This window comes from Manis javanica, chromosome 15 (assembly GCF_040802235.1).
Source record: "Manis javanica isolate MJ-LG chromosome 15, MJ_LKY, whole genome shotgun sequence".
In the NCBI taxonomy this organism is placed as follows: Eukaryota; Metazoa; Chordata; class Mammalia; order Pholidota; family Manidae; genus Manis; species Manis javanica.
This window is the reverse complement of record NC_133170.1, coordinates 67,172,789-67,199,519: the sequence shown is the minus strand read 5'-3', so window position 1 is coordinate 67,199,519 and position 26,731 is coordinate 67,172,789. Positions and strand designations below refer to the sequence as shown.

The 26,731-nt window shown below is 37.3% G+C and overlaps 1 protein-coding gene across 8 annotated transcripts in view; it reads left to right on the top strand.

Annotated features, from left to right (window-relative positions):
• The window catches only part of CCDC62 (coiled-coil domain containing 62), a 39,716-nt gene extending 16,209 nt beyond the window's left edge, over positions 1-23,507 (top strand). For 5 of the 8 annotated variants that reach the window (XM_073223669.1, XM_073223665.1, XM_073223668.1 and 2 more), the window contains 7 exons: positions 826-914; positions 1,267-1,385; positions 3,223-3,948; positions 6,328-6,484; positions 12,885-13,010; positions 21,941-22,035; positions 22,710-23,507. In XM_073223669.1, coding sequence (XP_073079770.1) covers positions 826-914; positions 1,267-1,385; positions 3,223-3,948; positions 6,328-6,484; positions 12,885-13,010; positions 21,941-21,994 — 1,271 coding nt within the window. In that variant the 3' untranslated portion in view covers positions 21,995-22,035; positions 22,710-23,507. The remainder of the gene's footprint in view (positions 1-825; positions 915-1,266; positions 1,386-3,222; positions 3,949-6,327; positions 6,485-12,884; positions 13,011-21,940; positions 22,036-22,709) is intronic. The other 3 variants (XM_073223667.1, XM_073223666.1, XM_037014380.2) reach the window with 3 other exon arrangements.
• The last annotated feature ends 3,224 nt before the right edge of the window (positions 23,508-26,731 follow it).

The window sequence follows — 26,731 nt, the reverse complement described above, 5'->3', positions numbered from 1 at the left end:
TCTCTGCTCTCTTTTTGCATTCAGAAATTGAGTGTATTAAAGAGAATTATCTTAATTATCACTCAGTTTAGGGTTTTCAAGAAATCGTCTTTAAAGGAGTGCTGGGATTTTACTACAATAGAAATACAGTTTGTCTACCAGGAGGGGCACCTCTTAAGTACAAGTTTCTTCAGACTTTGATGAGTGAGAATGCATAGGAGGGCCTGATGGTGAGATTACATCAGATTGGCTAGCAGACTGGTAAAAATAGTGTTTTGTGTTTTTTTTGCCCTTTATAATGTTAATTTTTTTCCCTTATAATGTTAATTTTTTTTCTGTTGATAAAGGTAATGTGCTGTTTGGAATTTTACAATGAAAATGCATTCATAAATTACCTGTGTGATGTGGAAAAAAATTAAAGTAGTTTATTAATTTTAGAGATTTAGAAATCAACCCCTCCTCCTCCCATAAAAGAGAGGAAAATAATAGTCATTGATCCTCCCATTGAAAAAAAACTTCTTTTAATACTTTGGTGTGTACTTGCCCTCAGACTTTTTCGTTGTGTTTGTACATACATATACATGTGATTTGGTTATAGAATTCATACAGTTTTGAATCCTTTTTTGACTTAATATTAATTGGATTATAATTATAAAAGTTTTCAAATCTTATGAAAGATCCAGTTAGAATCACAGATTAAAGCTCTTCCCAGCCATCCATTTTGCAATTTTGAAATTCAGGAACAAGGGGAAATCATGTAAGCTGAGCATAAAATTGTTGGAAATGTATAGGTTTCTGTTGGTATGTCTGGTGAAAAATATTTTAATAGTATTTGTCCTTAAATAGCAGAGAGAGAAAAAAGGAAAGATGAATTACTGGATATCGCAAAGTCAAAGCAAGAACGTACAAACACAGAACTGCATAATCTGAGACAGGTATGTCCCGAACTGTACTTCTCTTCCTAGTAAGTGGGAAATATTTGTAAACAAGCATCAAATTAGGAAAAGTATATATCTGTTGATTTTATTTATGGCAGCTTTGAAATACTAACTACATTAAAGGTTTACCATATTTAGCATAGCAAATAGGGTCTTGCTTGTGGTGAAGTTCAGGAGACTGGTTACGCTAACAAATCTCAGTGCTAACAGGGAAAATAAAAGTAAACTTACTTAGCATATTGCTCTAGCCCCTATCTCATCTGACTCTTAGTGTTTGAAAGTACCAAATTGTTGGCTCAGTTTAGTTTTGCTGTTATGTTTTATATTGATCTATCAATATCTATGGCAGATTTATGTAAAACAACAGAGTGATCTACAGTTTCTTAATTTCAATGTGGTAGAAAATTCTCAGGAATTAATACAGATACATGACTCAAAGATGGAGGAATCGAAGGCTCTGGGATCCAGGTAATCTTAGTGGATATGATTTTGTATTTTTTCATCACTCAATATTTATTAAGTACTTGCTATAGGCTGTTATCTACTGCTATTCTTCATATAGCAGGGAAAAAGTATATGTAAGCAGTAATTATCATTATAATCCTGGGTTATAATGAGATCTGATCTTAGAATTTTAGGCATGATCCTGGTTTAGTCAGGATCTTTACTGTTCAGAAAACTTCATTGTACATTGTTTGTTTGTTGTGTAGAAGGCTTTGAGCTAAAGTGGAAACTACAGAGATGAATCATTTTTTCATTCATTTAGTACTCAGTGTGTCAGGCACTGGGCTAGGAATAGGGAAAATAAAGATATATAGTACCTGTTACTTGCCTAAAAGAAATAATGCCAAAGAATGGAATGAATAACTACTAGGAGTTCAGCTAGCTGAGGGTGTAATCTCTGCTCTTAGCCTGATTTTCCTGTTTTCCTTTTTAATAGGAGACATCTCCTACTATAACAAGCCATGTGTGAATTAAATTGGTTTCTGTAAAATTATAAACATATGAGGTATGGCTTAATTTAACAGGCATATAACTGTTGAACAGTTAACTTTAGTTTACCTTTCCAAGCAAAAATGTTAACAAGGAGTCATGAGAAGGAAGAGAAATTAGGAAAGTTGCTCATAATGCTGGCTAACCCTGTAACCCCGTAACCGTGTAAGGACACAGGCCACGCCACAGGACGGCAGCCGCTGTATATTAATACAATTAATATTTGGGTGTAAGGAGCAGCTATTGCTACAGACAGTATGATGGACATGGCCACTTTGCTGCGCTTGCTGTAGCGCTCTCTGTACTTTTCTTTGTGGCCTGTGCTGGGGTTGTTACATTATCGCTTTGTATCCCAGCTGCTGCTACTGCTAACGAACTCCAAAGTGACCTGAGTTCTCTCCAGGCAGAAACCCCTAACATATCACCTCTTTTTCCTTTTTGTACTTCATTGCCCCTGGAAGGGGTGGAGGTGAGGTGAGTGAGGTTTTTCTTTAAGAGCATAAAGTGATTTATCACTCTAGATGGAGGGGGCTGAGTTTTCTGAGGGATAAGAAATTTATAGATGAGAATAAACAATATATGTGAAGTGAAAAACTGCAAAAAATTATTTATTAGAAGGCTTGGCTTATCACGCTTATTAGTATTCTGAATTTTTATTTTATACACAAATGTCATTTTTACTTTAGACCACCTTTCAGTATATAGCTATTTAAGCACCCAGCAAATGAATGGGATGGTCATGAATGCAGTTTGGTAAACACGTTTGACACTTTCCACTTTACCTTTTTACTGTGATTTCCATGCCTTTCAGTCCTGGCTTTATCTGTTCCTGTGAAACTGAAAGAATTAGAAAGGGAAATAATAGATCAATTAACAAGAATTACAAAATAGTTAATATGTGTCCTAAGTGCCAAGAGGATTAAAAATGCCTCTACATGTTAAAAAACTTAAAAGTCTACTGAGAAGACAGAATATATGCATGAGACAGTTAGTGAGCCATATAGTTATAAAAGGAAACTTGCTGTATGATTAATTAGATAATCTGTAGTTAGATGATGGCTGGCACTAAGGCAGCAAGTAAAGCGGGAGCTGAGGATGAGAGGGGGATGTGAGTGTGTGGGCTTGAAAGACTTCCTTGAAAAGGTCAGGCCGAAATTGGTCTCTGAAGAAAGAATAAATAAATATCCTGCCTTGTATTTTCATTTCAGACAAATGTGTCTTTAACTCATGTAATGAGGTTTGGATAATAAATATTTAGAATGACACTATCAAGTGTATTTTATAACTTCTGTTTTTTGTAATGCCACCATAGCAGAGACTTGTGTTTATCAGACCTTGAAAATAACTACCCAAAAGTCGATATTAAGAGGGAGAAAAATCAGAAGTCACTGGTTAAGGACCAAAAATTTGAGACCACGTTGGTTCAGCAAAGTAGGTCAGACGAGAGCTCTTGTGATATGTGCAAAGAGAAGAAACTACAGGTCAATACTTCATTTGGGGGGAAAAGTGTAATTGCTGTTTCATCTCTATTTGCAAAAGACTTAGTGGAGAAACAAAAGTCTTGGACTCTGGGAGGAAAAATCCAGACTGAACTCGAAAACCAAAGTACATTGTGCAAGATCAATGCAAAATCACCACAAGGTAATAGAATTGGGATTCAGAATGAAGAGAAACAATTCTCAGAAATAACATCTTTATCGGATGAAAAACAGTGGCATGACGTCAATGTTTACTTGGGCCTGGCCAACTGTTCTGGTTTAAAACAACCAGAAAAGCTGGATTTTGAATGTCAAGATCACATGGAAAGATCTGGAGCCTCATGTTCTCATAAAAATGAAGCCTGTCTAGGTGAAAGTGACATGTATGAATCCAAGTGCTGCCATCCAAGTAACTTCATAATTGAAGCCCCAGGCCACATGTCTGACATGGAGTGGATGAGTATTTTCAAGCCTTCTAAAGTGCAAAGAATTGTTCGCCACAAGTCCGTATGCACTTGTTCAGAAAGTGGCAGTGGAACAAAATATAACTCTTCAGCAAGGTTAGTAATGTTTCACATTTGTAAACCCAGGGAGGCGACGCACTGTGTGTAGAAATACACAGCCACTTCACACTGACTGTTAAATGGAAAGCAGTGTTTGCAAACAAATCTAATTTAAGACAGACTGTTTACCCTTTTCATCACAGCATAGGCTGTTGAGTATTTGTATAAAGAAAAACTCTATTAGATTCCAGTGAAAAGTGTACCTAGGACAGCTTTTGAGGCAAAGGTTGTCATGAGTTGGCTTTAAAGTAAACAGGTGAGTCATTTTATAGAATAGAATGCTGCTCTGGGGCATTCCTTACCCTAGGAGGTTTAAAATTGATAATCTAGCTGTCTCGTGTCCAGACTGCATCCCCTAGACTGGGACAAGAGTTTCTGTTCATGGGCATATTTACATATCCAACTGCTTTCTGCCTTTGTGTTCACTTTGCATTTCTCAGACGTTTATTCTTTTTATAATCATACAAGAGAAAGAATATTTGTATTTAACAACATGGTAAAAGTTACTGGCTTTTTTAAGAGAAGAAAATGGATCAGTTATTAGCATATGCTGCATTATTCAGGCTCATCTTACTGTTTAGATTTGCTGAATCTTGTGGTTGAGGGGTGCTATTATAATGCCTGCTACTTTTAAATAAATCCTAGCTCTTACATAAAGGACAGATTTCCTATATTGAGAGCCTTATTTAAATCACCATGTTGACTTCCACAGGACTTTATAATTAAAAGTTCTTTCTGGTAGTTTTATTATTTGGATTATTCTTTGCCCTTTTAGAAGCCTGAGTCACTTAAAAATCATGCAGGTCATTATTCTGTCAGTTGCAGAATTTAAAAAAAAAGTGGTTGCCACACTGAATGTCATTTATTCATATTTGGTTTTAAAGATTTTCTCCAGCTAGATAGACAGTCATGGCAATGGAGGCGGGGGTGGTGAGGACTTGATAATATGGGTGAATGTTGAAACCACAATGTTGTTCATATGAAACCTTCATAAGATTGTATATCAGTGATACTTTAATTTTAAAAAAAAGATTTTCTCTAGCTAATTGCAAGTGCCAGTATGGCCCAACTGCGTGTTGTCACTGCTGAACAAGAACACACACATATGTTAAGAGAAAAGCTTGCTTTAGATAGTTTTAAGAGCATATGGACATATATTAAATTTAATATATGAAGGAAATCCAAATTTAAATTTGGAATTTTCTTTCAAGACCCGTTTGGCCTCCCTGGCTTGAGATAATTGAAGTGACTTCTTGTTCCTCCAGCAGAGGCACATGCCAACACATCTCATGACAAATGCATGATTAAGTAAAAAAGATAATTACATTTTTCTTATTTTTCCTTAGATTATAAGAACTTGTGTGCCTACTTTATTATCTGACTAAGACATCCACATTTGTACCACATTCCATTTAACAGAGGTTTACCTGTGGAGGGAGAGGCCACGGGTAACTGCTCTAACCTAGCTGCAAGTTGCAGGGAGGCAGAGGTTCCGGTGCCTCTGGTCTGTTCTAGAGCAGCTTTGAGCCCAAACCTTAATACCATACACAGAAGCCTAGCTATATGTGTCTGTTCGCTAAGACTGAGAACTAGAGAACTAATAGCCCCTACAGTGCCATCTGCCTCACAAAGGACATTTAAAACCATTAATAAAGGTCAATCTCATAAACCAAAATCCTAAAATTTTCACAAATTTCACTTTATACTGTGTTAACTTTTTTCCCTCCCTTTTGGGTTATCCTGTCCCTTGAACCTTATTTTCTTTTTTGGGGGGTGAGGGGCAGAGAGGGGGTTCTCTATTCTAGTTACCCTTTAGGAACTTTATTTTACTTCTTACTGCAAAAGGTATGCATTAATTTATAATATTCTATTCAGATATTCTATTCAAATCTGTAATGTTCTGTTCAAACTTGAGCTTCTTCATTAAAAAAAGAAAGACTTTTTTCTTGTCCTGTTCAGATACTTTTTTTTTTTTGGTATCATTAATGTACAATTACTTGAACAACATTATGGTTACTAGACTCCCCCTATTATCAAGTCCCCCCCCACATACCCCATTACAGTCACTGTCCATCAGCATAGTAAGATGCTATAGAATCATTACTTGTCTTCTCTGTATATACTGCCTTCCCCATGTCCCCTCTCCCACTACATATGTATGCTAATCGTAATGCCCCTTTTCCCCCCTTGTTCCTCCCTTCCCACCCATCCTCCTCAGACCCTTTCCCTTTGGTAACTGTTAGTCCATTCTTGGGTTCTGTGAGTCTGCTGCTGTTTTGTTGTTCAGATACTTTTTTAAGTAGAAGCATATTGGTGCTGTGTGTTTGATACTGTTCTAAGATGTCTGTTTTTGTTTGATTGTATTACAATACACAGTGAGCTGGTTGCCATCCAGCACTCCCACTGTTTGGGTTCTTCAGAATCTGCCCTAAGAGATGATGAGAAGCTGGTAGAGACAGAGTCCTCTTCTGATAAAAAGAACTCACCTAAGATTTTGTTTATGAACAAAGAAGCTGCTTTGCCCAGTGAAAAGGTTTGTACGTCACTTAGAAATACCCCACTTGTTCAACAAGACCTCTCCCCAACATACTTGTAATCTTTCTGTAGCACTGTTATTAGCATGCTTAGTTTTGGCCATTGTTTAGGTTTTTTTTAGTTATAGGACTTCAAGTATATTATTTAACCAAAGTCAAAGCTACTCACTTTCTGTTTTCTTTTAATATCCTGCAGATTTAGGCAAGATATCCCTCAGGCCCTCCAAGTGATTGATACTAATCAGTCAACCTATTTTTTTTTTTTTTGAGAGGGCATCTCTCTTATTTATTGATCAAATGGTTGTTAACAACAATAAAATTCTGTATAGGGGACTCAATGCACAGTCATTAATCAAACCCAACCCTAGTTCTCAACAGTCTCCAATCTTCTGAAGCATAACGAACAAGTTCTTACATGGTGAACAAATTCTTACGTAGTGAATAAGTTCTTACATGGTGAACAGTGCAAGGGCAGTCATCACAGAAACTTCCGGTTTTGATCACGCATTATGAACTATAAACAATCAGGTCAAATATGAATATTCGTTTGATTTTTGTACTTGATTTATATGTGAATCCCACATTTCTCCCTTATTATTATTGTTATTATTATTATTTTTAATAAAATGCTGAAGTGGTAGGTAGATGCAAGATAAAGGTAGAAAACATAGTTCAGTGCTGTAAGAGGGCAAATGTAGATGATCAGGTGTGTGCCTATAGACTAAGTATTAATCCAAGGTAGACAAGGGCAACAAAACATCCACGGATGCAGAAGATTTCTCTCAAAACAGGGGGGGTGAGGTTCTAAGCCTCACCTCTGTTGATCCCCAATTTCTCACCTGATGGCCCCCCTGTGACTGTGCCTGTCTTAGGTTGTTCCTCCCTTGAGGAATCTTACCCGTCTCTGGCTAACCAGTCATCTTCCGGGGCCATACAGGGAAATGTAAAGTTGGTAAGTGAGAGAGATGCAATATTGTTTGAAAAGGTTAGCTTTTTACTTCTTTGCAGATTTATGCCCTGTGGCTTCTATGCCCAGCATTTGTCTTGAGGTATCTTTACCACTTGGAAGAATTATGATACTCGGTAATTTCGTTATGAGGCACGAATTCTACTTCAGGGTTGTAATTAGGAAGGAAGAAGAAAAGCTAAAGAAGTAGCAGATGGAAGAAAACATGAGAAGATTGATTATTTCTTTGACATATCTTCTTGTAGAGTAACGTAAGCATGTATAGGTTTCAAACTACTAATTAAATTGAATACACACATTTACATAATAGGAATACAGCTACATAACCAAAGCAGACCTACAATTACCAGCCATCTCCAGTGAAACCAAAAAAACCAGTTAGGCACCCTAGGCATTTGTGAAAACTTATCAATGATATGATGGATATTGTCTAACTGAATTTGAATAGTTTGAGAAAAATCAGACAAATTAAAATAACACATTCCTGGGAACTGTTCACATCGCATGTGTTCTTTTAACAGTAGATAGTCTGTAGTCGCAAGATTTTGGAGCGCTGCAACTTGCACTTCTCCTAATTCTTGGTTGAGTTCCGACAGTATAGATCCAGTCAAATTTGTTGTTTTACTGTATGCACAGGCCAGCTTAGATATCTCCTTCTTCATTCCAATGGACCTCATCCACCAGTCCAGGAACTGGTGGGATGAATGCAGCTACAACTACAACAGTGCCAGGATCTTTGTTAAAGTTTTTTAATGTTCATCTTCTGGAATGACTCTTCCAGAGAATGTTGATGTTGGAAGTTCTTCATATTGTATCTTAATTCGTTTTCTGGGTAGCCAAATTAGGCTTTGATCCTCTGTATAAACACAAACAAACCCTTTGCCCACACTTTGATATGCCCTTTATATCATTGTGAAGAACTTGTTGGAGATCACCACACAGGAACTGCTTTTTTTTTTTTTGTTATCATTAATCTACAATTACATGAAGAATATTATGTTTTCTAGTCTCTCCCCTATACCAGGTCCCCCCCCCACAAACCCCTTTACAGTCACTGTCCATCAGCATAGCAAAATGTTGTAGAATCACTACTTGTCTTCTCTGAGTCAACCTATTTTTAATTAATAAATATTTTAAATATACAAAAAAAGACTATACAACAAGCAGTTGTGCACCTACACTCAGCTGTAATGTGTTTGTATTTTGCCATAGTTGTTTTATTTTTCTTGTTAAAAAAATTAAGTGTTACAGATAAAAGTGTAAGGGGGGCATGCCTTTCTTTCCACAGCAATTCCCCCCATTGGTTAACCACTGTGCTAAGTGGTTTCCATGCTTGTTTTTATACTCGTACCTTATAAATGTATATACTTAAACATTACATAATGTTTTGTGTATGTTTAAAATGTACATAAATGGTAAAGTACTGTCTTCAATGTGATTTTTTTCAACCTTGTCAATATTTTGTGACCTTTAACCATGCTGACACTTCCAGACCTAGTCTCTTCATTTTGATTTTTGATTGATGTGTAATACATTGATTGCATAAACCACAATTTGTCCACACCCCTACTGAGGGGCAACAAGGTTGTTTCTACATTGTCATCACTGTGGATGAGCCAGTCTCTTCATCATCAATGGGGTCTTCATTGCAGTTCTTCACAAAGAAAAAAAGTTCAAATAAACCTAATTATTTTGGGTGTTGTTTTGGAAAGATACCAGGCTTTAAACTGGTCTGGGTTCAAATCCCCATTTTGCTTTTTCTTAGCTTAGTGACCCATTTGCTTTCTTTGAGCCTCAGTTGCTTCATCTGCAAATGTGCAATAATAATATCACAGTTGCTTGGTGTAAATGAGATACCAAATATAGTGTAAATATAGGGTCTGGCCCCTAATGGGTATTTGATGAATGTTCATTTTGTTAGAAATTGACCATACCAAATGTTGACTGGAATCTGGAGCTACTGGAGCTTTTCATTCACTAATGATGGGGATATAACTGGTACAGCCACTTTGAAACACTTCAGTAGTTTCTTAAAAAGTTAAAGATACACCTACCACATGATCCAGCTATTGTACTCCTAGAGAAATGGGAGCATACGTCCACACAAAGATTAGTACCTAAACGTTCAAGCAGCTTTATATGTACTAGGTAGAGGGATTAAAGATGGCGGTGTGAGAGGAGAGACAGAGGCTTCCTCCTAAAACTGAATACAATTAGAAAATATAGTTGGTGCAACTAATCCTGAGAGAGCAACAGGAAAGAGGACGGCATCAGACTGCACACACCTGGAGAAAAGAGCAGACCTCAGAGAACAGGGTAATGTACCATAACTGTGGCTCATGGGACCCTTCCCCCTCCCCCACCCCAGCTTACCAGCGGGAGGAAGAGAAACGGAGCAGGGAGGGAGTGGAAGGTTTGGGACTGCTGAATACCTAGCTCCAGAGATCTGCTCTGAGAGCACAAACCTACATTTCATGGTGCTTTCATGAGACTCGCATGACTACCCGGTTGGAAAGTTAATTCAGGCAGAGTTTCTGGGGAGACTGGGATTCCAGCCACTTGTGGAAACCAGGGATCCATATCCGGCTGCTCTGGGACAAAAAACTACACCTGTGTGCCCGGCCCACTGGCTCAGGCAGTGGAGACAGGCACAGCAGCCGGGAGGCGGAGAACAGCTCTTTCCTCCCCGCAGTACCGCTCCCCTGCGACCCTCGACATTGTTTCAGGGGCTGAGCAGCTCCAGAATAGAGCTTCTGGACACTAGAGGGCGCCATATACAGCCATGAACCACCAAAGGAACCTTGTCCACAGTAAAATTATTAATACAACTCCCAAGAAAGATTTTAAATGATATGGACCTCGTAACTCTTCCTGAAAAGGAGTTCAAAATAAAAATCATCAACATTGTAAAGGAGATACAGAAAGACATCAGGAACTCAGTAGTGAATTCAGGTCAGAGATCCAATCGTTGAAGAGCACAATGAGGGTATTAAAAGCAGGTTGGATATAGTGGAGGAGACAAATGAAATAGAAACTAGAGAAGAGGATTACAAAAAAGCTGAGGCACAGAGAGAAAAAAGGATCTCTAAGAATGAAAGAATATTGAGAGAACTGTGTGACCAAGCCAAGCGAAACAATATTTGCATTATAGGGATACCAGAAGAACAAGAGAGAGAGAAAGGGATAGAAAGTGTCTTTGAGGAGGTAGTTGCTGAAAACTTCCCCAGTCTGGGGAAGGACATAGTCTCTCAGGTCATGGAGATCCACAGATCTCCCAACACAAGGGACCCAAGGAAGACAACATCAAGAGACATAGTAATTAAAATGGGAAAGATCAAGGATAAGGACAGACTGTTAAAAGCAGCCAGAGACAGAAATAAGATCACATACAAAGGAAAGCCCATCAGGCTAACATCAGACTTCTCAGCAGAAACCTTACAGGCCAGAAGGGAGTGGCATGATGTATTTAATGCCATGAAGCAGAAGGTCCTGGAACCAAGATTACTTTATCTGGCAAGATTATCATTTAAATTTGAAGGAGGGATTAAACCATTTCCAGATAAGCAAAAGCTGAGAGAATTTACCTCCCACAAACCATCTCTACAGTCTATTTTGGAGGGACTGCTATAGATGAAAGTGTTCCTAAGGTTGAATTGCTGTCACCAGAGGTAATAAAACCACAATAAAGAAAGTAGAACAGCTAATTATGAAGCAAATGCAAAATTAAATTAACTCTCCTCAAAGTCAATCAAGGGATAGACAAAAAGTACAGAATTTGATACCTAATATATAAAGAATGAAGGAGGAAGAAAAAGGAGGAGAAATAGAAAAGAACCTTTAGATTGTGTTTGTAACATCATACTAAGTGAGTTGTTAGACTCTTAGATAGTAAGGAAAGTAACCTGGAACCTTTGGTATATGTACTAGGTAAAACTGGTAATAGCTCAAGTATGCATCACTAGGTGAACAGACAAGCTGTGGCACATCCATACAGTAGAGCATTTCTCAGTGGTAAAAAAGAATAGACTATTTATACATACCCAACATGGGTGAATTTCAAGACAATTATGCTGAGTAAAAGAAGCCACACAGACAACAGTATTAATGTGTTTCTATAAAATTCTAGAAAATGCAAACTGATCTCTAGTGACAGAAAGCAGGTGAGTAGTTGTTAGGAAATGGGGAGGAGGGACTCACAGAGACAGGAATTCCAAAGGGCGTAGGTGGCGAAGGTGTGATGAGTATGTTTGTGATGAATATGTTCATTGTGGGGATGGTTTCCTGGGTATGTACATACGTCAGAACTCATTAGATTGCACAGTTTAGATGGACACTTAATTGTATGTCAGTTGTACCTCAAAGCTATTACTTTTAAATTTTAATTTCTTTTAAAGTTACAAATATTTGGGGAAATATTAGCTATTGCCTTTTTTAGCTCTTGAAAGACCTCCAATGTTTGCCCCTTTTTTACCTGAGGCAGTATATGACATGGCATGCCTGTGTTGTCCATGAGTATATATGTGTGTGTGTGTGTATAATCTGTACATATACATAGATATATTAGCAGATATTTGTTAAACATCATCTAGGTCCAGGTCATTTGTGATCCTTGTTCATGGAAAATTAGGAATTAAATTTTCTTAACAAAAAAACTCAGTCTAGGTGCTATCAAGAGCAGTTGGCGTGTTAAAAATTCAGATCCCAAAGTTGAAAATTAGCCAAGGACAAAGAAGGCACATTTCCACATATTTGTCTAAGTTTACAAGCCTTTAGTGTTAAAGCTGCATTTTGCGAGTATTTTGACATGCTAAAATTATGGACTTGGCAAGTTGATCTAGGAGAGCTAAACAATGCCTAGTATTCTCTTATCACATAGATGTTAATGAGTTTCAGTAAGTTTAAGTTAAATTATTTAGCCATGCAAGTAGGTTCTAAGAAAGAAAGGGAATTTGGTTATTCTGGCATTTAATATCCTGCTTTTGCCATTGTGGGTAAAATTGTAGTATTTCCAGAATATTTTGCCTGGCTTTAGTGCATCTGCATATCAATAGGTGTTCCTAAGGGGTGGAGGAAAGTAATTTATCTCCGTATCAGTGGGTAATTACCTGGGCAAACGAGGGCTTATCTGAACCTGAGAGGTTTCAGGGAGGTCTTGCTTGCTTCTGCCAGAGCAGGAAGAAGACAGCCCTGGACCGAAGTTTGTAATCAATAAATGGGTTTTAAACTTTATTTCTCTTTTTGACTGATTTCTTCTGTTTTAGAGGTATTTTGCCCCAGGATTTCCTCTCTCCAGAGTTACAGCCTTGTAATACCTAAAGTCAAAGAAATATTAAGGGATAGTTAATACTTGTGTTTGTAACATTGTATTTATAAACAAACATTTAAAAATACTTCTTGATTTCACGAATGCTTAACTTGTGTCACCTTCCCAGGATGATTTTTCTCCCACAAGCAAGCTTCAGCGTTTGCTGGCAGAGTCTCGTCAGATGGTTACAGATTTGGAGCTGAGTACTCTGCTCCCCATCAGCTCTGACGGCTTCAACGGCAGTGCCAAAAACGTATGTGGTTGCTTTGCTTTTGACCCCGAATGTAGTGTCTGAGTATTCCACTGACTACTCGTATGCAGACGTCACTGGTCGAGGAGCCCTTGCTGTTAGAAAGAAAGCTTCCTTGTATCTCTGAGAGGAGGAGGTAGCATACTGGCTCTGAAGAGGAGGGAAAAGCCGTACTCAAATACTCCACGCGAACTTCCTCTTTCTGATTACCCAGCCATGTGAATATGATTCTTGGGGATTTTTAAAAACAGTTTATTATAGAAATTTTTTAATAGGCACAGAAGTAGAATACTATAATCACATACTTTCAAAAACCATTAACTTTGTGCCATTTTTATCTTCCACCATCCATACACATTTCTTTCTGAAGCATTTTTTAAAAAATCCTAGACATCATATAATTTCACTCATAAGTACTTCATTGTATGTCTCTAACACATAAGAACTTTAAAAAAACAACTATAACGTCACACCCAACCAAATTAAAAATAATTCCTTAAAATCATCTAATGACTATACCATGTTAAGTTTTCCCATTAATCTCAAAAATGTCTTCACTCTGTTCAAATCAGTAGCCAACCAAAGTCCATACTTCGCATTTGGGTGTATCCCTTAAAGTCTCTCTTAATCATTAACATTTCCTCTTCCTCTCTGCCTCCCTCTACCTTCCTCCTCCTTCCTTCCTCTTCTTCTTTCTTCTTCCTCATTCTCCTTCATTTTTTAATGCCTTCATTTAATTTATTTGTGGAGAAAACATTGGGTCATTTGTCCTATGGAATTGCACATATTCTGAATCTTGCCAACTATCCTCCACGTTAACACATTCCTCTGTCCCCCATAATTCCTACAAACAGGTAGTTAGATCCATTGACTTGATTAGACTCGGATCAGTTTGGGGTCTTGTTTATTTTGGCGCAGCTACTTCATTAGCCATGCTGTCTGCTCTCATTTCCATCAGATCAGCAGGACTCTCTCTCTCTTGTTCTGCTTGTAGAGATTAAGCTTGATTGGCATTCAGGAGTTTGTCAGCCTGAGCTTTTATATCGTAAAGTTCCCTTAAAGTTCACTTAAAGATTTTACCATTCCTTGATTATTATTATTTAGATCTACTATTTATTAGGAATTGAAAAATCATAATTTTCTTAATCTATCATTCCCTCAGGGAGTGTTTTACATGTTAATTTTAACTATTTTCTGTACATAGTAACTTTTCAAAAGCCTATAGATTTTATAGCCTTTACATAAATAATGGAAAGACCACTGAACTTAAAATCAGATACTCGGACCCCAGTTTTCTAATTTGTAAAATAAAAGCTTGGAACTGATGCTTTAAGCTAAGATTCCAGGCAGATTACTTGGATGTACTGAGTACATAAAGATACTGGAAAGCCATTGAGCTGAACTTTTTTGTATCCCTGACAAAGAAATAAAATTAAAAAGGTCTGCAAGAACACTGAAATAATCTTCTAAAATCAACTTACTGAGATATTATTTACACCCAATAAGATAGGCATTATATTAAAATGAATAATGCTACATGCATAATCTGTAATGAAGAACAAGTATAGATGACTAATTCAGTAAATTTAGATAAATCTATATGCAGCCATGTGACCAACATCCCAGTCAAGACAGAACATTTCCATCACCCCAGAAAGTTCATGCTCTTTGGAGTGAATCCCTCCTTACCCCAACTCTGGGCAACTACTGATAGATTTTTATGTCTAGAGAATAGTTTTGCCTATTGCAGAACTTCATGTAAATGCAGTCATATCGTAAGTACTCTTTATTTAGCTTCTTTCAGTAGAATTATTATTGAAATTCAACCATATAGCAGTAATGAAGCTTATTTACATAGGGGCAGAGGTGTTTTTTTAAGTATTGGCAAGGTTTTTTTAAACAACTTTATTGAGATAGACATAACATAAAGTTCTCCCATGTAAAGTGTATAATTCAGTGGTTATAGTATATTTACAAAGTTGTACGGCAATCCCTATAACCCACTTAGGAACATTTTCATCGTCCCAAAAGAAACCCTGTACCCCTTAATGGCCACCCCACCCCCACTCCTCACAGCCCCTGGCCACCGTTTACCTCCTTTCTGTCTCTGGATTTGTTAGGCAGATATTTTTAATCAGTCTGTTGACTAGAATTCAGGATGCATAAACATTGATGGGAATAAAAATTAAATGGAAGTTTACTTTAATTAACCTTTCATTGAAATCTGGAACTTCCTTCAATTATGAACATAGGAAACAAGCCATAGTGGTACATAATACCTGTAACTCTGTCACTAGTAGAGATCACAGATAGTTTCATATCACTTTATGGTCATTGTAGATACCTTGAGATAGTAATTTATACATAGCACTAACTCATAGAATATTAAGCCTGCTGCTAGATCTTATTTAATGCATTAATAAAAATTTATATATTATTATATCATAGCCTTGTTTAATATTTTGATAACCATGGTAACTTCTGCTGTAATACAACACACAGGTTCCTAAAAATCACCCCACAGTGCAAAATTGCACAAAAACCACGTGACTTACAGGAAAAATGGGGTTAGGAGTGTAACACAAAAACCTTGTCAGAGATGCTTTTTTTTTTTAATGGATAGGGATGTCATCAAAATGGTAGGGCAGTTTTATACATGTTAAATGGTTAAGAAATACTTTTGCAATGAGTATGGCACTTTGTGAGTCCAGGGAAAGGAAATCCCGGGCCAAATAACATCTAAAAACTGAAATCAGTCAAAGGAGAAGAAATAAAGTTTGTATTGCTTACAAACTGCAGTCCAAGACTGTTTCTGTCTTTCCTGCTCCAGCAGAAGCAAAAATGGCCCTCCCCCTTACCTCCTAGGCACACATAAGCCTTCCATTGCCCAGGTAATTACCCATTCATATGGAAATGAACTTCTTTCCACCCCTGAGGAATGATGCAAATGCACTAAAGCCATAGGTCTTTCCACCTCTGAATGCCTATTGATATGCAGATGTACTAAGGGTAGGTGAGATATTCTGGAAATATTACAATTTTACCCACACAATTCTTGAAAAAGATCTGAAGTTTCAATAAATACATGGGCTGCAGAGAGGAGGAACAATGCATAGAAAACTCAGGAATAGACTGAAAAAGTGCAAAAGCTGTTTGGTGAAAACTTGGTTTAAGAGAATTTTTGAGCTAGAAAGACCCAAAAGAGCTATTCTGTCCTCAACCATCCATTTTACAGAAGAGGAAATGTAATCTCTTGCTTAACATCCTACAGCTAGAGTCAGACAATCATTTTTGGAAAAAATATTGGCCCCAGATATATCTTCTGGTGGAGAAGAACAATCCCAAATGAACAGTCTAAACTCACAATTAATGAAACTAGAAAAAGATGAGGCCCAAAGTCAGTAGAAGGAGGGACATAATAAAGAAAAGAGCAGAATAAATAAAATTGAGAAGAATGAAACAATGGAATGGAATCAATGAAACCAGAAGCTGGTTTTTCAAGAAAATAAACAAGATAGATAAACCCATAGCCAGACCTGTCAAGAAAAAAAGGGACTGTACACACATAAACAGAATCAGAAATTAGAAAGGAAAAATCAATACAGATACCACAGAAATACAAAGAATTATTAGAGAATATTATGAAAAATTATATGCTAACTGGATAACCTAGAAGAAACAGACAACTTTCTAGAAAAATACAACCTTCGAAGACTGACCCAGGAAAAAACAGAAACTCAGAACAGACCAATTACCAGCAATGAAATTGAATTGGTAATCAAAAAACTACCCAAGAACAAAATGCCTGGACCAGATGGTTTCACTGCTGAATTTTATCAAACATTTAGAAAAGACCTAATACCCATTCTCCTTAAAGTTTTCCAAAAAGTAGAAGAGGAGGGAATACTCCCAAACTCATTCTGTGAGGCCATCATCACTCTAATACCAAAACCAGGCAAAGACCACACACACACAAAATTACAGACCAATATCCCTGATGATTGTAGATGCAAAAATCCTCAACAAAATATTAGCAAGCTGAATTAAAAAATACATCAAAAAGATCATCCATCATGATCAAGTAGGATTTATTCCAGGGATGCAAGGATGGTACAATATTTGAAAATCCATCAACATCATCCACCACATCAACAAAAAGGACAAAAACCACATGATCATCTCCATAGATGCTGAAAAAGCATTTGACAAAATTCAACATCCATTCATGATAAAAACTCTCAATAAAATGGGTAGAGAGGGCAAGTACCTGAACATAACAAAGGCCATATATGACAAATCCACAACCAACATCATACTTAACAGGGAAAGCTAAAAGTTTTTCCTCTAAGATCGGAAACAAGATAAGAACATGCACTCTCCCCACTTTTTTTTCAACATAGTACTGGAGGTCCTAGCCACAGCAATCAGACAACACAAAGAAGACATCCAGATTGGTAAGGAAGAAGTTAAACTGTCACTGTTCGCAGATGACATGTTATTGTACATAAAAAACCCTAAAGAATCCACCCCAAAACTACTAGAACTAGTAACTGAATTCAGTAAAGTTGCAGGATACAAAATTAATACACAGAAATCTGTTGCATTCCTATATACTAACAATAAACTAGCAGAAAGAGAAATCAGGAAAACAACTCCATTTACAATTGCATCAAAAATAATAAAATACCTAGGAATAAACCTAATCAAGGAGGTAGAAGACCTATACTGTGAAAACTACAAGACACTCACGAGAGAAAGAAGACACCAATAAATGGAAATACATCCCATGCTCAAGGATAGGAAGAATTAATATTGTCAAAATGGCCATCCTGCTTAAAGCAATCTACAGATTCAGTGCAATCCCTATAAAAATACCAACAGCATTCTTCAACAAACTAGAACAAATAGTTCTAAAATTCATGTGGAACCACAAAAGACCCTGAGTAGCCAAAGCAATCCTGAGAAGAAAGAATAAAGCTGGAGATAATGCTCCCCAACTTTAAACTCGACTACAAAGGCACAGTAATCAAGATAATTTGGTACTGGCACAGGAACAGATCCATAGATCAATGGAACAGAATAGAGAGCCCAGATATAAACCCAAACATATACAGCCAATTAATATACAATAAAGGAGCCATAGGATATACAATGAGGAAATGACAGCCTCTTCAACAAATGGTGATGGTAAAACTGGATGGCTACATGTAAGAGAATGAAACTGGATTATTGTCTAACTCCATACACAAAAATAAACTTGAAACGGATCAAAGACCTGAATGTAAGTCATGAAACAATAAAACTCTTAGAAGAAAACATAGACAAAAATCTCTTAAATATAAACATGAGAAATTTTCACCTGAACACGTCTCCTCGGGTAATGGAAACGAGCAAAAATGAGCACATGGACTACATCAATCTAAAAAGTTTCTGTATAGCAAAGGACTCCATCAGCAAAACAAAAAGGCATCCTACAGTTGGGAGAATATATTCATAAACAACATATCCAACAAGGGGTTAACATCCAAAATACATAAAGAATTCACCTCACCCAAAAAGCAAATAGCCCAATTTAAAAAATGGGCAGAGGATCTGAACACACTTCTCCAAAGAAGAAATTCAGATGGCCAACAGGCACATGAAAAGATGCTCCACATTGCTAATTATCAGGGAAATGCAAATTAAAACCACAATGAGATATCACCTCACACCAGTTAGGATGGCCAACATCCAAAAGACAAACAACAACAAATGTTGGCGAGGTTGTGGAGAAAGGGGAACCCTCCTACACTGCTGGTGGGAATGTAAACTAGTTCAACCATTGTGGAAAGCAATATGGAGGTTCCTCAAAAAACTCAAAATAGAAATACTATTTGATCCAGTCATTCCACTCCAAGGAATTTACCCAAAGAAAACAAGATCCCAGATTCAAAAAGACATATGTACCCCTATGTTTATCGCAGACTATTTACAATAGCCAAGATATGGGAGCAACCTAAGTGTCCATCAGTAGATGAATGGATAAAGAGGTGGTACATATACACAATGGAATATTATTTGCCATAAGAAGAAAAATGCTACCATTTGTAAGAACATGGATGGAGCTAGAGGGTATTATGCTCAGTGAAATAAGCCAGGTGGAGAAAAACAAGTACCAAATGATTTCCCTTATTTGTGGAGTATAACAACCAAGCAAAACTGAAGGAACAAAACAGCAGCAGACTCACAGATTCCAAGAAGGGACTAACGTTTACCAAATGGAAGGGGGTGGGGAGAGGGGGCAGGGAGGGAGAAGAGGATTAAGGGGCATTATGATTAGCACACATAATATAGGGATGTCTCATGGAAGTCAGTATAGCACAGAGAAGACGTAGTGACTCTAGCATCTTACTATGCTGATAGTGACTGCAATGGGGTATGGGGGGGACTTGATAATATGGGTGAATGTAATAACCACAGTGTTGCTCATGTGAAGCCTTCATAAGATTGTATATCAATGATACCTTAATAAAAAGAAAAATTTTTTTCTGGTGGATTAACTGATTCTGGAGATGTTGGGAAAACAATTCAATTTTAACAGAAATCTACTTGGAAACATGCTTTACAGAGTCCTCCCCTCTGGCCCTCTGAACTGGGTATAACTAGTTATAGAAAAGGCAAATCATTTTGTAAGAAGTTCTTAATTTTTGTAAAAAGGAAGCAGGGTAAAGTTCTGAGTGGCCTGTCTGCTTCATGGGGGTTTTGCCCTCTGTTGCTAATGAAAGGCTATTTCAGAGCCTTTCCCTGAAACAGGCACTCTTGTACATTGCTGGGGGAGCAAAGAGTGCTTCACTCCTGGCAGGGAACTTGGCAGTGTTTCCTAAAAATTGCAGAACTGATCCTTTAACACAGCCTTGTCACTTTGGGTGTATATATCTATGTGAATATAAAATGACATGGACAAGTTTTTCATTGCAGCATTGCTTTATAATAGCAAAAGTTAAGAAACAACCCAAGTGTTCAGCAAAAAGCCGCAACAAAGGTGGTATGTCCACACAGTGGAATATCTTTTAGCCATAAAATTGAATGAGGAAGATCTTGGAGGTGAAAGTATTTTGGGGATACATTAAGTGAAAAGAAGCCAGCTGCTGGAAGATTCATATGGTATTCTGCATATGGACCAAAGGAGTTGGGAATAAGAATATATGTTATTTTTATTTTCAAACCATGCCAATGTATAACTATAAAAAAAAACCCAATAATTTAAGAACAGAGAAAAAAGAAAGTAAAATGTATCACCTCCCCCACACACTTGCTGGAGGTGTGGGAATGGGGAGGGTCTCAGACTGAAGGTAAATTTGGAGTTTTTTGACCCATACATGGGCCTAGACATCTTATTGCTAGTTTGAGATTGTTAGTCCTGTCTTTCGGGGTTCTTAACTTTTTTGTGGCATGCTGTTAAAGCCAACAGATCCCTTTTAGAATAATGTTTTTAAGTGAAAAAAATACATCAGATCATCAAATAGGAAGTCTGTTTGAGTAGAGCGGAAGCAGCATGACTAAAAGCACAGAGGTCTGGAAGCACCAAGAATAATCCTAGTGTTGGGGGAGTGTTGTATATTTTCCTGTCCTTGTCCCCGCCACAACAAAGAATTGAAGGGCAGAGATATAGTAGTGAAGCAAAGTAAAAGTTTTATTTAAAGATACTTAGAGAAAAAGTGCAGCAGGCAACCTCAGCTAGGAGAGGTGCCCTGAAAGGTTGGAGAGAGTTTAAAGTTAAAAGTTTACTCACTCAGAAAGTGCGGGTGACCTCAGAGAGAGGAGTGCCCCGAAAGGTTGGGGGTTCCCTCTTTTAAGGATTCTTCAGGAATGTGACTTAAGGGCTAGGGGTGCAGACTTGTTAAGTGGTCTCTGAATATTTAGAATTAACACAAGGAACTTCCTGCTCTGATTTCTCCCTGGGATACCTGTGTTCTTGGTCTGGAATCATATCAAACAAGACTGCCTGCCCAGCCTCCAAGATGGGCTGAGTTATTGTCTGTTTGCTAAAGAGTAAGTTAAGAATTTTACTTCTTAACTTCTTGGGTATTAAAATATAGTCTTTAAGATGGAATTCTTCCTGCCTTTTACTCTGTTGTTTATGGCTGGGCATGCATACTGAATTAGTTGCCTAGGTTGCCAACTACTTGATCAGGGCCAAAGGAGAAAAAAAACACAGCATATAGGTAGTCAAAAAAATAAGCTGGGCCTGCATGATTAACACAAAGACATGAGCTATGCTGAGGTACCCTCCTTTATCTGGGGAATATTCAAACATTCCAGGCCAAGTTGCTCCTGGCTTTTTGAGCTTTAATTGATTAACTCTGGGTCTTTTTACTGGATTTCCCTGGCCTTTTTCTCTTTCCTGCCAAACACTAGCACAGCAGCAAGAGGCTAGGCAAGTCTTCTTACCAGGAACTCCAAGGTAAAGTTCACCACCTGAGTTTACTGGTGTCTTTCTAGGTATCATCCTCTCTTTCCCCCTTTTTCTTCTTTTTTCTTAATATTTCCCAAACACCTAACAATGTTAACTAAGCACCTAGGAGGCACTTATATTTAACTATAGCTGTTGATTATTATTGATCATTGTCTTTATTAAGGGCTCACAACATAGTCTCTAGTAAGGCTGACAAAGAGCCAGTTATACCTGGGCATTTGCTGATTGCCAGAGTTCAGCCATAACACATAATAGCAAAACAAACAACATTTCTACTACATGTTTAGAGATGGGGCGTCACATGTGAATAGGAAATCAATATATCTTTTTGTTGAATGGATGAATGGTAGTTCTAGGAAATTACTTAATTGTATTTCAGTAATTCCATAAGTTCTTTTAAAGACTTTCTGCTGTGCTTGTGTATTAAGTGTTTTCTAATTTTTCTATCCTGGATACTAATTTGAGAGTTGTTTTGTAGAACTTACAAGTCTCAGAAGAGTCAGCTCAAAAAAATACTTGTTTCAGTAATTGAAGAAAAACAAAAGTCAAGTTTATTATTCATTGTGATCATGGGTAAGTCACCTTTCCTTATCTCCCCTTATATTTCAATTGATATTTAATAAGTAACTTGAAAACATTGATAATGTAGAGTTAAGGCCATGCATTTGTTTGAACTGTAATCCTTTTTCTTTTGTTTGACCTATTCATACCTTCTAAATTTAATCAGAGTAAGATGTGAATTAACTTGTAAGAGAAATGCAGATCAACAAGTTCTTGTTCTTAATACCTAGAATTTTAAAGGAAAGTGAATATATGTAGCTTTCAAAATCAAGATCTAAATTAACATTTCTATCTACAAAGAAGTCTTTTCATGGGGTTTCAAGTTTTGTAAAAAGGTTTATTGACCTGCTAAGCACTTTGTTGATTTGTGTCCTTCTATCAAACCTGCATTTCATATGTAGTTTCTTCAAAATCTGATGTTTGATAAGTTAAAAGAATCATTTCAGGTGTTTTCAGTGTAAGCAGAAGAGCATTTTAAAGATTCTGTGAAAGCGGTAAGCTTAAGTAACCTCTCTTCCTCCCCCTCTCCTGTTCTCTTTCTCTCTGCTGTGTTTTTACATTTATATTTTTCATGACCTTATATTGATAAAAATCAAGATGTATTGTTAATTTTTTTAGAAACTGTTAGCTTATACTATTCAATGCTTATTATAGACTTTAATTTAAACTGTGTTTTCTTCCTGCAGAAGCCAATTTCTCATCTATGTGGAAGGCAGGAAGCAGACATCAATACCTAATACTTAACCTTGAAAACAAAAAGAGGACTGTAATCCTTCGTGAGCAACATTTAATACCAAAGGGAAGCAGAAACTGAGAGTTAATTTTTAAACATCTATATTTTGTTTGTTTTTAAAAGTTAACCATTTCATGTGTAAGAAATCAGACCTTACTGTGTATTATATATATACAGACTTGGAATTATGCTAAAAGAGAAAAAGACTTCTCTGTAAAGATGCAGGCTATTGTTAATACTAGAGAAGCTCTTTAAAAATGTGAACATCAAATAGAGAACCCTTGCATGTAAAATGCTATTTTCATTTTCTTATTTTTTTAAAGCTGTGCATACATTTAAATTATAACCAAGAGTTTATCAGAGTTAGCTCCAAATACATGAGAAATAGTATTCTTTTGAGGTTTTACTCTGGTTTTTGCTGTGTGAAATAGACAAAAAATGGTATGCTATAAAAAATTTTTAACTGGAAAGTACTCCTTGGCTACTGATAATTGAGGTCCTTCTGTCCCAGAGCTGAGCAGAGTCCCATCTTGTCAGGGTCTGTAATAGTCGCATCTACTTACACAAACAAAAGCTTTATGGAATATCAAGTTTTATGTGCATTTTTTATCATTAAAGACTAAAACACTTCCATTTTAATTTGTAACTTAATTTTTTTAAGAATATACTATTGTGCCTCTGTCCCTTCTAAGAGAATTAATCAGCCTTAGTAAATAAAAATTATTTTTAATAATAAAGAAAAATAATATTCTTTGGTTTCTTTTTATTATATAGAAGTAAAATAAGGACAGTTAATTGCTTAAAATGAAACCTGGCCAGTTAATTTCTTCAGGAATGGAAATGCATTTTTTTTAAGTATTGCAGATATCAAAGTTCAATTGTGCTGTATAAATGCCCCTTTGTTAAAAGGTTTCAGTGCTACTTCAGAGATGATTGTCATGAGTGGAGGAGCCACCCCATTTAGCCTTTTTAATTAGGGTGCTGACAAGAGAAATGGGGTGGGGTCTGGTTCTGTTCTCTATAAATGCTTGCTTTCTCCCTCAGGCTAAGTTGGTTGGGACAGAGCAAGTCTGAGAAAGGTACAGCTGACTCTGAGCTATCACTTCCAAGTTGGAAACAAAACATCCCTGGAGAGGCTGACTTCCAATCTGAAACAAAATAATACATTTTCTCTTTCTCTTTATGATAAGTTCTCAGCTACATGTCACCTTGCTTAGTGAAAAAAAAACACTGATTAAGTGCTAGATAGGAAAACTTCTGGGAACTAAAAAAATATTTTGTGGTTAAATCTGCTTTAGCTCATAGGATTATAGTACCTATAGCACCTGTTCTTATCCCACTACATTATTGTGAATCACAGTACATGTAATTAAAAGGTGGGAATTTTTTTTATTACAAATAATCTATCTCAGCCTAAGTTATTTAAATATTTGAGCAACTTGTTAAAGAGGTATTCCATTTGAAATAGTTGTAAGGTAAAACTCAATTTTAGCATTTATGTTTTGTCATCAACATTCTTTTCATGTTAAGAGGATGCAACTAAATGGTATTGTAATTTGCCTCTCAGAAATTAGCTCAGCCATTAGAAGAGACTTGATAGAAGGGTTATTTTTAGAATTTGTGAACAGTTTTTAAAGCAGAAACAGAAATACCCCAAAAGAAAGAAATTCTGAATCAAGATATTACATAAACACTAAAAACAGTTTTCCCTAAAAAGTGCTAATAGAATGCCATGGGGTAAGGTGAGATCATTTCAGGAATGTGTTTGAGAATTGAAACTTGTGGCTAACTGAGCTGAGATTTTCCTCCCCTGGTTAGATGCTTGCAGCTATACAGTTGTTTTGAAGTAGTGCACCTTTGTTTCTCTTGAGCCATTTGATAACAGTTTTGTTAGGGTCCATTTCAGGAAGGTTCACCATTCTAGGCCTTAAACAGAGTAACATTAGCAACCACTTCACTATGTGATAGAGAACAGTGAATAAGATCAGACTAAGAAACCAGACACATTAATCAGGACCACAGCTGACAAGGTAGGTTGAAAACCAGAATAGTCTTTGAGAGGAGTTTATCAAGTGAGGAGGTAAAGATGATTTCTGGGTTCTCAGACAAAAGCACGCTTAGGAGATCTAACAAAAAACAAATTTGAGTTCAAAAGCAAGTATTGCTTTGCTGGCTACTGGAGACACAACAGTGAGCAAGGTAGACAATTCTTGTTTATAGTCCAGTCGAAGAGACAGGCCTTACTCAAATAACACAAACAGATCATGAAAAACTATTAAGTGCTATAAAATAAAACTAAACTACTGTGACAGCATGTAACAGGGACACACAAGGGTGGAGGGTTCAGGGAACACATCCCTGAGGAAGTGACATATGAACTAAAAGGCAAAAGATGAGTAGGTGCTAACTGGCAAACAGGAAGGGGAAGAGCATTCCAGACAATGATAACACCATGTGCAAAGGCCCTGAGGTGGGAAGGAGCATGATGCATTTTCAGACCTGATGCAGTAGGATGGCGCAAGAAGAAGCTGGACAGAGGCTGGGGCCAGACCATGCACCTGCATCAATGCAGCATGGGGATTGCCGCACCATCATTTCAGTAAGCCAATGATGTAAATGCTACCATTTGTGGTCTTGGGGTTTCCTTGAAATGAGGTCTAATTAGTATCCCAGATGTTTTGCCTTTGTAATAGCCTGGGAGAAGCGTTAAATAGCCCTGGAGGTATATCCAAATAGCACCCTGATTCTGATGACATGGAGAATCTCAGCCAACTGGTGACGGCCAGTACTAGAATCAGGAGCTCAAAAGCTTAGCTACAAGCAGATAAATGGCAGTTCATTAGAGATGTTTTAGCTAAATACTCTGGAGTCCCAACAAATGTTGAGCACAATGCCTGGCACACTCTACATTGCTATAAAGTGGTGGTTGCTTGCTAAGGTGAAGTCACTGGCAGAAGGTCTAGACTCAAGAGTTGCCTGGTTTAAAAGAAGATGCTGGGTTAAGTGTGAAGTTCTCAGGATTGCTGCTTTTGTTCCATGCAGAAAAAGGAGTGAGAAAGCCAGTATGTAGCCTGCACACCCCTTTTACTAAGGTTTTTGTTTGACCACAGCTGTTGACCAGGGTGCAGAGGATTAAAAAGGAAGTAATACATGTAAAGGGCTTATCTCAGTGCCTAGCAAACAGTAAGCATTCAACAACTATTAGCTATTGTTATTCTGGTAAAGAAGCTTTTCAGTGATTGGAATTAGATAAAGTGTAGTTCTAATTTATTGTGGAGTGAGAGGAGGCCTTGTCAAATACATCTTTTAAGTATAAGGTGTCTGCTCCAGGCTGGGAGCAGGGAAGCATTCAGTGAGGTTATAAATGGGGTCCAGGAGACAAGTTTCAGTGCTTCTCTTCCAAGGGAGTCCATAGGACCTGTATTGGGTGATTTCACACGTGTTTCTGAGAGGAAAGCTGACAATAACATTTTGAGAGCTTGCATTTGGGAGAACTGTTTTTTTTTTTTTACTCCAATGTGGCTGATAATTTGAAAAGCAAACCAATAACTTTAAAAAAATCTTACACCACCTCCTGAGACATCTTTTTGATGGGCTTTGATGGCCCAGCACTGTTTTGTTCTGATCTGTCTGCAGCCTGTCCCAGCCCTGCCTCTCCTCATCCCCTTCCTGTCCTTCGGCCCTGGCAAGGTGTCCCCATGCGGGACCTGCAGTCTGAAGATTCATCTCACAGCTCCGCGTTAATAACAGCTGCAGTTACGTTACAGATGTACAAAAGGGGACAGCGTAATTGCATGCATTTTGACACAAATCAATGTAAGACTAAAAAGAAAAAAGTATGGTCAGATTCATTGAGGCCAAGTTTTCTGCAATTAATCAGATGCTCGCCTGGAATAGATAAGAGTTGATGAGTCCGGGGTGGAACGGTGTGTGGGGGAAGGCCCGCGCCCCGACTCCCGAGGGAGGAGGAGGGAC